This window comes from Palaemon carinicauda, chromosome 30 (assembly GCF_036898095.1).
Source record: "Palaemon carinicauda isolate YSFRI2023 chromosome 30, ASM3689809v2, whole genome shotgun sequence".
Taxonomy (NCBI): Eukaryota; Metazoa; Arthropoda; class Malacostraca; order Decapoda; family Palaemonidae; genus Palaemon; species Palaemon carinicauda.
The window spans coordinates 54489370-54502665 of NC_090754.1; the positions used below are offsets into that span (position 1 = coordinate 54489370).

At 35.6% G+C, this 13296-nt stretch overlaps 1 protein-coding gene across 1 annotated transcript; it reads right to left on the reverse strand.

Annotated features, from left to right (window-relative positions):
- Positions 1 to 4514: 4514 nt before the first annotated feature.
- Positions 4515 to 13296, reverse strand: LOC137623123 (mannose-P-dolichol utilization defect 1 protein homolog). The gene is made up of 4 exons (XM_068353795.1): positions 13129 to 13296; positions 6867 to 7065; positions 6300 to 6504; positions 4515 to 5723 (listed from the first exon to the last, which is right to left on the reverse strand). The coding sequence occupies exons 1-4, from the start codon at positions 13214 to 13216 to the stop codon at positions 5493 to 5495; spliced, it is 723 nt and encodes a 240-aa protein (XP_068209896.1). The 5' UTR covers positions 13217 to 13296; the 3' UTR covers positions 4515 to 5492.

Below are 13296 nucleotides of genomic sequence, written 5' to 3' on the forward strand. Positions count from 1 at the left end.
TTACAAACTTAATGGATTCCAAGAAGCTGTTTATAAGTAGATTTTTTTTTAATTTTGGCCTAGGATAAGCCTAATCTGAGTCCTATACCTATGATTTCCTGCTACATGAATCAATAAATAGTTGGATTTCATATGAAACAAACATCTGGTTCTTACAAATGTTGTTTTGCTTACTGTAATTAATTATATAATATTGTTTTATTACAACATTTCATTATCTTATCTTTGTTATTTTCAGTTGTATTTGTTTGTACAGTAACTCCAAATGTTTTTTAAGTCAAACGTTTGTAAGTTGGGAACTTGTATACCAGACAGCTGAAATTCAAATCTGGAATTTATCTAGGGTTTTATCTTTCCTAATGTGACGGAGCACCTAGCGAACCCCACAAATACCGTAATACTTCTTAACTATCAATAATAATGAGAGCAATTGATAATCATACAAATATACTAAACCTTTGTATAATTTCAAACAGGATAGATTCAAAACCATATTAACTTAGTTATGAAAGATAGTTTAACCTGCCACCAAGATGAAAATCTTAGCTCAAGCAATTAACCCTTTTACCCCCGGGCTATTTGGAAATTTCCAATCCTTAACCCCAAGGGGTTATTTTTATCCCATCACATTTTGCAGTATACTTTTTTTAAATTGCTTTAACAGGCTTAATTTTTGTCATAGAGAGGTCAGGTTGATCTCATTCTCTTGGAAAATGCCTGAATTTTCTCAAAAAATTATCAAAAATATGAAAATTTTTATAGCATTTTTTTGCAAGGACGTACCGGTACGTCCACGGGGGTAAAGGGATGGCTTTTGTGAAACGTACCAGTACGTCCTTTGGGGGTAAAAGGGTTAATAAAATGTACTGCGCTAATAATCTCTTCAGTAACAATATGCAACTTTGAAAATCAGCATGAAAGTAATTTCTGTGCCAGAAATAATGAATCCTAGGATATTTCTCTTATATAATTCACCAGCAACATCTTAACGGGCACCAGATTTGCATTTTCCTTTTGAACTACAATCCTGCAGATACCTTTTCTCTATAAAAACATTAAAATAACCTACACAGGTCCATAAATCCACAAAAACTGGTCCTTCTCACCCAGATTGAATCCTAAATTTTGCTTTTTGATAAATATTCATATAGTACTACATGGTACAGTATTTTTATACTGTATTGTCCATTCTGTTATGTAATAAGCTTAATGCAGTGAGATAAGGTAGGAAGCATCTATATTTATTGGGAGATGCAACTTTACAAAATACAGTATTCAACTTTTGTAAGTTGCTGTAAACTGCGGAAAACGGAATTCAGCAAAGGAATCTTATTATCAATTAAAGGCTTAACAGCCGCTAATGAATGGCAGAGGCAAGAGGCAGTGACAATGCTCTAGAGACTGACCATATATACATATGATCAGCATCCAAGCCCCCCTCTCCACCCAAACTAGGACCAATGGCTGCTGATGACTCAGAAGATAGACCTCTATGTTCCCCCAAACCCCCCAATATTAGCTCATAAGGATGGTGAGGTTGCAGTGACCACAGAAACTGACAAGTTTGAGCAGGACTCGAACCCCAGTCTGGCAATCGCAAGGCAAGGACGCTACCATCAGGTCACCACAATTACATACACTTAAAGCAAATACTGTATCCCCTTCAAAGCACTTCAGTACTTATGGTTAGTTAGTGATTGTATTATCACGAAGATAACAATTCTCTCCCATAAAAACAGTGTGAGAGAATTATCCTAGTAAATGATTACATACAGAAAATGATAAGGTATTGTTCCAAAGCAAAAATATAATGGATGTAAGAGAATGATCTCATTTATCAAAGAACTTCAAGAACGCACCATAAGTCATATAAAAGCACAACAACAACTCTCGCACCTCATTCTGCCTCATTTCTTCTATCACTATTATACGAACATGCAAAGATATCGCACAATGCATAAAAACATTGCACAAAGCATAAAAATATCTTCTTAATGTAACTTTGTCACTATTATAATTTCTATGAAATAATCTGATCAGAACAATTAAAATCGTTAAAACTCCAATGGCTAATCCAAAGGGTCTGTTTTGTTTTTAACTGTCCATATACATAATGTACTGTATATACATTTACTTTGTTCAGACATAGATATCCATGTATACATTAAAAGTACAGTATCACACATGCATATATATACTGTATGTATGTATGTATATATATATATATATATATATATATATATATATATATATATATATATATATATATATATATATATATATATATATATATTACATATATATGTATATATATATTGTTCATATATATATATATATATATATATATATATATATATATATATATATATATATATATATATATATATATATAGTATATATATATATATATATATATATATATATATATATATATATATATATATATATATATATATATATATATATATATAGTATATATATATATATATATATATATATATATATATATATATATATATATATATTGTACATATATATATATATATATATATATATACTGTATATATATATATATATAATATATATATAATATATATATAATATATATATATAAATATATATATATATATATATATATATATATATATATATAAATATATATATATGTATATATCGGTATATAATATATATATATATATATATATATATATATATATATATATACACACAATATATATATATATATATATATATATATATATATATATATATATATATATATATATATATATATATACATATATATATATATATATATTATTGCTTTGTACAATTTCCTATACCTACATATGATTAGCAAGCATGTAAAAAAATAGTTAGTCTTTCAATAATCACAAATAAATTCATTTGAGAAGTAAAAAGACACAACTGAAATTCAACAAGTTGTTGATCATTTCAATCTTATTGCTTTATGGAATTCAAATAGCTAAGCTCTAAGTCAGAAAAAGGATTATTGTTTGAAGGAATACGAATATCTTAAAACTACGGTGCCTCACGAGTTACTAACCAACACTACTGCCAATGGACACTCGTGGGCCTAGCCTGAATTACAATCAAGTAAGCTAATTTGAATTAACATATCCCTGTCAGAAGTATACTTCAAGAAAAGAAAACAGGATTTGATGAAACTCGGGGATATACGTAAATGTTTATAATGCACAGTACTATGTACAAATATTAAGCGACGTTCTTGAGATAATTAACGCTTGGGAGAAATTCACTAGAATCAGGGCAATTTCTACCAAGACAGTTTCCACTTGCGAGTCTGTATCGCACAGATTAAGTTACCTTGGAAAGGTTACCAGATATCTTCTAAATTTCAACAAATTCTGTTCATCCCTCTATGAAATAACCCTACTTGACACATATATAGATGTGAGAAAACAAACCCAGTTAATGGCGTAGGTAATAGAAAAATATAATCTAACATTCCCAAATAAACAGGTTATACAAATCCATTCTTTACATTTAAAGAAAAAGTCATTGAATCACTCTTAAGAGATACTATGGGTGGGTCAAAGGTATACGTCTTTATCTAGTTCTCGCATTCGAGAGGAAGTATAGCCTTAAGCTTAGGTATGAATCAAAGATATCAATGTTAAACTAAATGGATCAAATATAATAAAATTTTCAGCTACATCATTTCCCTGAACAGAGACAATGACATTTATTCCTATGCTGTACACCTCTAAGGGTAAATCATTTGAAAAACTATTAATCAGGCTTACTTAACTTTCAATTATTTACTTATTGTCTATGAAATTTCCCATACATTATGCGCTGTATCAAACATAATGATGTTCTACAGGTAAGTTTGTATTTAAAATTCTAAAAAAAAAAAAAAAAATAAAAAAAATTATAGAGAACAGGAAGGAATATTCAGTGCATCAACAAATCTATTTGAGAGGTGTATCCATTCAAAATATCTTGCTTATTTAAAAGTCTTAATTCTTAAATTATACAAACTAAGATGTCATAATAAAAGGGGGTACATGGAAGCTTGCCTATTGCATATGGAATTGATAAACTACTGGGTTTCAAAATAATCTACCTAACCCTAAGAATTAAGAGAAAAATTTGACAATCGGTTTCAAAATAATCTACCTAACCCTAAAGAATTAGAGAAAAATTTGACAATCTCCACGAAGGAAGACAACATCGCACGCACCTAACGCAGTATATGACCAGGGATGATACAATCTACAGAGCCCTAGAAAAACTGGAAACCGGCAACACTGACACCATTCACTCTACTTACGATTTGTACCCGCCACACGCAAAACTCCCATGTCCACGGCACCACTCTTCCAGAGAGGAGGTCGGCTTGAACATGAAAAAAACATGAGGTATACCGACTGTTGAGAGTAGTGATTGTAGGGTATCAAGCACATTATCTTGCTTCAAGTAATGCACCCGATAAGATCTGAGTTGGAAAAACAATAAAAACCAAAACATTCATGATCCACAAATTATTAGAATACGAAAATGTATATAAAAACATACAAAATAACAAATGCATTGCTTCAACAAAGTACATTTACAAAACAATCCTAACTAACAATGTTAAAAAATTCTTAAAATGAGGAAACCACATTACTGTACCTCTAAACAAAATTTGTCACAATTAAGCTTAAAGGTAATCTTTATGACAAAAAAGAAAGAAGAGTACCATTAACTTAGACTCAAAACAAACCAGCACTTCAGCTGGACTGAGACAAACTCCCAACTTCAGAAATATCACAGTTACCAGATACTGACCCTGAAACCCTTTCTTTGAAATCATCCTGAGAGTCTGTATCGTAAACAGAGGAACTATGGCAACACTCCACCATCACAAGCTATTCTGGCATATCATTTTGTGCAGTCCTCAACACTGCTGGAATGGGATAGGCAGGATGTTACCTCCAAATGTTATCTAGACACTCTTCTCTGCGTGTCTGTTTGCCTCTGTCTCGTTACTAAACGGTTGTCACCTCAAACGAGGTCGTATCGGAAGTGGTTTCATTAATGCCATGCCCACAATAATGTACTGTATCAATAAATTCATAACAAAAAGCACCTTTTGCATTACAATAATCTGATAACATCGTAATTAAATACAAAATTCATTAACATAATGTAATTCCCTAACATTGGCTCTGCCTTCACACAGGCTTTGATCATTACTATAAAATTTTAAAAACGAAAAAAAAGTACAAAGGACAGAACTGTTTACGAGCAAGTTTCTAATTACAAATTGTACACACCTGAAATGTATAGACCTTATCATTCTTTACACTGTTATGCTTCTTGCACCATGTTGAGGAACGTATTGCCTCCATATCTTATTATGACAAGAATATTTTCATACTACAAAATATAAAACTATAAGACCCAATAATAACCCACTGCCCACATCTGAGAGGACGAACAATATAGCAACCTTTTGCACTTTACTCCTTCTTAGCCTTTTTACTAGGAACATTCCAGTAGTAGAGAAGCTGGGCCATTATTATCCCATTAGCGAACGTTGCCACACAATAGGTAATAATGATCACTTGGTCACCAGTCTCTTGAATGGAAGTGAAGATGCGCGCCATCGAACCCAGGAACAGCAGCGTGACGGTAATGGCAGAGAGCTGTCCGGTGCTTCCGTTGTTGTAATTGGCCACAGCCTGAACCATCTAACGAAACAGAAGATTTATAAAATAATTATATTGACTTTTAGCAGCATTCACTTACAGGTATACTGTATTATCAAAATGCCTTAACCTTGAGAGTGTATTTGTTGTACTGTAATACACTAAAATCTTGTTAATCCAAACCCTTTTTACAGGTTTGCTGGGCTATCCAGACTTTTTTTTTTTTTTTCAATACATTAATTAAAATACAGTAGCTGAAATAACATTGTACTACATTTAATTTCATTCAAATATTTTAGTAGTGTTATATATGGACAGTGTATATTAAAAGTGTTACTTAAATCAATAAAATAAAAGGAATAGAGAGAGAGAGAGAGAGAGAGAGAGAGAGAGAGAGAGAGAGAGAGAGAGAGAGAGAGAGAGAGAGAGAGAGAGAGAGATGGGTACTGGACACTGTAGGTTGGATATGAGCACCGCGACTACCATTCTTCTTCCCCCGTAAAAAAATTATCAATGGTTGTACTATTCAATTTCATGATTAATGGAGTTGTGATGAAAAAAATTGCATGTCTCAATATAAAGCATTGTAATGCAAATACCCTGAAGTCTTCTACCTACCTTGCCAGCAAATACAATTCCTATGTTGGCTGCCTGTATGGTCCATAGGACATTTAATGAGACCATTCCTGAGCAAAGGATGCCAACCAAAGTAGTCACGGTGACGAGAAAGCCAGCAGCCTTTGGAGTTGAACCACCATAATGATAAACCAATGCACCAATAATGGATGTTTGAATTAAAAGGAAAGCACTGTCACCATATGCACTGAAAATAGAATGTCCAACTGCAGTCGACAATAGTAAAAAAAATACATACATCATACATATACCAAGACACTTCCCCCAATTTTGGGGGGTCGCCGACATCAAACAAATTAAACAGAAAAGGGGACCTCTCCTCTCTGTATTTTAAATACTGGAAGTTACATTATTTTTTATGTTATCTTAGCTAGAATTATAAAAAAAAATATTTCCCAATTTTCTTAATGTACATGACAAAGGAGGTCATTTGAGGTAATCTTTTACCTACTCAAATTTTCTAGAAATTTCAAAAAGAAAAAGTCTACTTAAAAGAATTTCTGCCTTCAAACCCAGAGAAAATTAAATATTAACCAAATGTATTCTCACCTAAAAGGATAACCATTAATAAAATTATATGAAAAATTGGCGATGATGGCCGTAAGCTCCAAGATAGTACCAGCGATGCTAATTCCTTCAGCACTCTTAGCAGCTAGAATTTTGAGAATCTGTGGCACCTTCACCAGTAGCGATCCAGCCACGATACCCAGTCCCAGGCTCTTGCTTAGGGCTGCTTTCAGGCATGGCACTGAAAAGAAAGAAAACATGAGGTCAGCTTTCATCAACCATACTTATATTATTATTATTATTATCATTATTTGCTAAGCTACAACCCTAGTTTGAAAAGCAGGATGCTATAAGCCCAGGGGCTCCAACAGGGAAAATAGCTCAGTGAGGAAAGGAAATGAAGTAAAAATAAATTATTTTAAGAAGAGCAACAACATTAAAATAAACATCTCCTATATAAACTATAAAAACTTTAACAAAACATGAGGAAGAGAAATAAGATAGAATAGCGTGCCCGAGTGGCAGAGGCAAAGGACAGTAACATTTCCCTATCGAGCAGGACAATGCCCTAGAGACTGACCATGTATACATATGATCAGCGCCCAAGCCACTCTCCACCCAAGCTAGGAACAAGAAGAGCCAGGCAATGGCTGTAACATGTACTACTGTATTGTTCTAATAGTAAATGTCATAATATTCTTTAATTTAAAAGTAGAAAATTATTAAAAACTCTAGAAGAAAATCTGCCAGTGTATCTCCTTGAGAGATACATTTACAAAAAATGTGAGCAATGAGTACAATTACAAACATATGAAAAGTAATTTGTACTGTAATTAACTATGACTACTTTTAAAAATGGGTATTAATATCAAAATACTAAAACCATAAATACAAGGGGCCATTATATAATGAAGTAAATATACCTGTGAAGTTCTCTTTAAAGTTCCCAAGATGAAGTTAAAAAAGGGAGATTTATTAAAGTAATTTGTATTTTCCTAGCATATAAACTTTTAAAGAGGTGACACTACTCTTAAACTTTAACCCTTAACCTAGGACTTGCACAGGGGGAGGGGGTCTAGGTGGGCAGTATAACTTGAAGAATTCAGGTTTGTATAGTTAGGAAAAATACATACTACTAACATTTTTTAATTTGTTCTTACAAGAACACAGGAGATTTTTGTCCTTAAGGAGTAAGTCCTTATGACTGGCCGGTGACTAACCTTGGAAATGCCAAAGAGCTTCAGACCAGAGGAGGAAAGTGATGACTTGTCAACCTTCTAAATGACTGAGCATGAATATGCGAAGTGTTAGGCTAGGTCCATACCAGGGGACTGGTCACAGAAGAACCTATACTTCAATAAAGGTATGCTCATCATGAGATAGATCTGCATTCATTACTTTTATCTCATCAATCATACCTGATCATCCCATATTGCTGTTCCACTAAAACCAGGAGGCGAGGAAATTTCTGTCTGTTGACCAGAGACACTTCAAACAACGCTAGGGTGATAACTAGTGTAGGAGCCAAAGTTCTTTTAATACGAGAAGAAGAAGAAAACATTATCACCAAATAGGCGTTAGTCCCCAGTCGTTCAGGAGTGGCAGCATTACCTCCCTAATTTTCCTGATACGATCATTCCAGGTATTAAAAGCACACTCTGGTCCTCTATCTTCTGCTCGGCCATGAGATTGTGCCGATTGAACACGATTCTTGTATTGTGGTAGAATGAAAGCAGATTTTCTCAGACCTGGAATATTGTTTAAACTGGTAACTAAAGTCGTCGACAAAGAGGTAGTACTCTCTGTAGGACTGGAAGATACATATCACAAAGCAAGCATCCTTCAGGTTCGCCAAGAAGTCTCCTCCCTGACGCCAGACCATATGAGACTTGCCATCTTCATCCTGAGAGAGTCACAGAAGGGGAGGAAAGTCAGTCCCCGGGTCCATGTCGACTTTTCTGCCGAGGAGTTACCTGTAGAGACCTGAAGAACCGTTTGGAAGACTCAAGTGTGCTTTTCTCTTTCATGTTCCTTCACGACCTACTGGTAACTGGCTACATTGTCAGGAAGGTATTGAATAATAATTTACATTCTGGGACTGTTGAGTTCCGTTTCGAGGCAAAGTATACGATTACACCCAACCTGAGGTCCAAAAGGCAGCTATTTAGGCTGATCCTGGAAGCATTTTCCATGGCAGCAAATTCAATGCCCAAGAATGATTTGCCCCTGTGTCTGAGTCTTCCATTAGATTTCTCTAGCCAGCGCTGCAATCCCTGAATCAATGGACAGTTTAGAAGCTCTACTTCCTCTACTTGGATGTGGAAGAAGGACAGCGCCCTTCACCCCCACCCCCAATGAGTATGATCAGTAATAGCAGGAGCAGGAAATCTTGATACTTCTTCCAGTTGAAATAGTTTCCGGTACAAACCCGTCCTAAAGCAAGAGGCGCACAGGTAGCAGAAAGAAGATTCTTGGCCTGAGCTGCTACTCACTTTCTAGAAGAGAGAAGAAGAATGTCCAGGAAGGGGGGAGACAATTAACCCTAACAGTAGTGTGTATCCTTGTTCTCACGAGAAACTGAGCAAAGCTAACGAGTGCATGAACACCTGTACCACATACAGAAACTTCTATAGGGTGCAGGCATGATTCTTGTATGTATCATTGCAAATAGCCAGAGAAACAAGAACTCACTAGGATCCCTTCCCCAAGCAGGAAATTCTAGGTACCACAGTCTCTCCCACAGGGAGAGAAACTGTAGTTGTCACTCGAATGCGACTCCCATTGCATCATATAAACGAACCTGCTACATTAGGTTTAATCATCAATATGGAACAGGATATGAGATTTACAATATAGTACCCACTATACTTTGAGACATATTGTCTAGAATCAACCATTCTTAACTTCTAAAGTGATGCTAGGAATTTTGGCACCTGTATTATTACAATTTCAACCAAAATCGGATATTTATTTCCTTCAAATCATTAAAACACGACTTATACAAAAAACTTACTTGAATCTATTGGAAATTAAAGATTATGGAGATATTCACCGACGAATTACGTCATCCCTACAGCATTTACCAAGTTGCGATAACATCTTAACGGTACCATGCATGGGTTCCTCCCGTTAGGATTTTGTTTTTTGGAAATGCTTTGTGGGTAAAAATGACTGATCCTCTTTTTTTTTAATTGTGTATAGAGTAAAAATGTTAAAACCTGAGTGGATCCTTTGTTTCAGACTTCAGGAACTTTGAGTAATTTAAGTATTGCTTATTTCTCTTCCTCTTGTTTTTATAGTTTATACATGAAAGATTTATTTCACTTTTGTTACTGTTCTTAATATATATTATTTCAATTGTTCATTACTTCTCTTATAATTTATTTATTTACTTTCCTCACTAAGCTATTTTTCCTGTTGAAGCCTTGAGTTTATAACATCCTGCTTTTCCAACTAAGGTTGTAGCTTTGCAAGTAGTAGTAGTAGTAGTAGTAGTAGTAGTAGTAGTAGAAGTAGTAGTAGTAGTAGAAGTAGTAGTAGTAGTAGTAGTAATAATAATAATAATAATAATAATAATAATAATAATCATAATAATAATAACAATAACAATATACGTACTTGTGTTTAATCGTATCTAATATTTATTGTTCATCTGAAAGTCATAAATAATGACATAATACTCATCTGCATGAAAACGTGCATAATGAAGCATGTACTGCTTGCCAGAACAGGGGAGCAAGAAGGTAATGTGATTAACTTGATAACTGAATTAAGGCCAAGATATTTGCCTAAACCCGGGTTTCCAATTATGGAACATTCTTTATTACTGTTCATTAGGGGGCATGGATCTCTATAATTACTAATTTGCCATAAAATTAAGCATCGAATTCATTCAAAAGGCAATGTATAGAGTAGGAATTTATATTTTTCTATCCTAAATCCAGTGATAGATGAACCTTAAATTCTAGTAGATTTTCTGGATCAATGTTCAATATGGTACAATATTTGTAAACCAATTTTTACCAACATAATTGTATACAACCGTACTAAATAGTTTCAACCCCATTACATAGTTTGGTAGTTGAAAATAACTTGCATATCTACTTCCATATAAATATCTATACCTACTTTCATATAAATATCTTTTAATTTATTTTTGTTTTGGTGTCGTGACAGAAGACGACCCCGAGAACAGTTCATAAAATTCCTGTCTAAACTGTGATTTCCTGGTAAAAATTATATCCCCGGTTTCAAACTGGGTGGCCACCATTATCGGAGGATATATTAGGGCGGTACCTCGAATTACTGGAATTCACAGGTAAATACTGGAATCCCCTTGAAAATTACCGAAATCCCCTACAATATCACTGCAAACCCTTAGAAATCGATAAATAATATGTGTTTTTATTAAAATACGTTATTTTTATGTTTTTAGCATTTATATTTTATACATATTTGCAGGTAGAACCTTGGCTAGGGGTTGTGACCTGGGAAGGGGGTTTGGGAGCTTGCCCCCCACCTAGGGGTTGTGACCTGGGAAGGGGGTTTGGGAGCTTGCCCCCCACCTAGGGGTTGTGACCTGGGAAGGGGGTTTGGGAGCTTTCCCCCCACCTAGGGGTTGTGACCTGGGAAGGGGGTTTGGGAGCTTGCCCCCCACCTAGGGGTTGTGACCTGGGAAGGGGGTTTGGGAGCTTGCCCCCCACATAGGGGTTGTGACTTGGGAAGGGGGTTTGGGAGCTTGCGCCCCACCTAGGGGTTGTGACCTGGGAAGGGGGTTTGGGAGCTTGCCCCAGCCTAGGGGTTGTGACCTGGGAAGGGGGTTTGGGAGCTTGCCCCCCACATAGGGGTTGTGACTTGGGAAGGGGGTTTGGGAGCTTGCGCCCCACCTAGGGGTTGTGACCTGGGAAGGGGGTTTGGGAGCTTGCCCCAGCCTAGGGGTTGTGACCTGGGAAGGGGGTTTGGGAGCTTGCCCCAGCCTAGGGGTTGTGACCTGGGAAGGGGGTTTGGGAGCTTGCCCCCCACATAGGGGTTGTGACCTGGGAAGGGGGTTTGGGAGCTTGCCCCAGCCTAGGGGTTGTGACCTAGGAAGGGGGTTTGGGAGCTTGCCCCCCACATAGGGGTTGTGACTTGGGAAGGGGGTTTGGGAGCTTGCGCCCTACCTAGGGGTTGTGACCTGGGAAGGGGGTTTGGGAGCTTGCCCCAGCCTAGGGGTTGTGACCTGGGAACTACTAGGTTAGGTTAGGTAGGTTTGTTTGGTTCTGTACCCTTTTATATATTGTGTAAAGGGTATATTGAAAAATGCTTTAAAATACACATTTTATTTAATTAATTTACTAAAAAATAATGTAAAATAATAAAAACATATTATTTATCGATTTCAAGGGTTTGTAGTCATATTGTTGGGGATTTCGGTAATTTTCAAGGGGATTCCGGTAAATCCGTGGGATTCCGGCAAATCCGTGGGATTCCGGCAAATCCGGGGGATTCCGGTAAATCCGGGGGATTGTAGTAAATCCGGGGGATTGCAGTAATTCGTGGTTCCCATATTAGTGTATATCTCAATATTTAATTGAGCTGAAAATAAATGTCATTTTCATAGGAAACTGGAATTTTTCCTATAGGCAAACCAGTTATTAGAAAATATTGCCCAAAATGGAACTATAATAAAACTGACTTCCAATTCTTTTAAAGGAATATATATTTCAAAAGGAAAATATTTTCTATAAATAAGATATATTCTAAAAGGGAAACTAACAGACAAATACCACTTAAGCTAAGGTTCCTACACCTATCCTAGGAGCCATATCCTAATCTATTTGACTACAGGAAGGGGGTTATGCCCCCTTTGGACTGCAGTATCCTTATCTTCTACAGCAGTACAGTAAAATTAATAAATATAATCACCTATCCACCAAATCAGGGGTGTCTTTATCTTACTTATTCCCCATAGTTAAATAATCATACGGACAAAGTTATGCAATAAAATGCTATTAATAAATCTTGTTTTCCCGTGTGGTGGGACCAGGAAAGCCACCCATAAAACGTGTTATTAATATTATAGCAACATAAATACCTACGTACAGTGCAGTGAGTCGTTTATTTCCCTTTGCCAAATATAAAAACCATTGTGCTGGCACCGGCCATAGAGTTAAAATTAAAGTAAAAGTCTCCCTTATATACGTAAGCTTAGTAAAAAAAACAGCTTAGAGCCCACTGTATACATCACAACAAACTCAAAAACCTTCGCTCACTACATACGTCTGTTATTTTCTTCTTATTAATGACGTGCTATGTTCTTTCTTACCGTGAAGGAAGTTAAATTTGAGGAAAAACTCATCGTAGCAAGCCTCGGTAAGAACCAATAAGCAAAGTTGTTTGAATATCGCAGCCATTCTCAAAATCAATTATTCCAAACACTGCCACTGTCAGCTGTTCCTGGCTTCCTTCCTGCCGGCAGACGACGTTGTTGTCA

Excerpts from the sequence above, each read along its gene's own strand:
- LOC137623123 (XM_068353795.1), bottom strand. The coding sequence starts at position 13,216 with ATGGCTGCGATATTCAAACAACTTTGCTTATTGGTTCTTACCGAGGCT. Across the intron at positions 6,505-6,866 it reads ATTAATGGTTATCCTTTTAG|TGCATATGGTGACAGTGCTT; the intron begins GTGAGAATACAT and ends TTCTATTTTCAG. Across the intron at positions 5,724-6,299 it reads GAATTGTATTTGCTGGCAAG|ATGGTTCAGGCTGTGGCCAA; the intron begins GTAGGTAGAAGA and ends CTGTTTCGTTAG.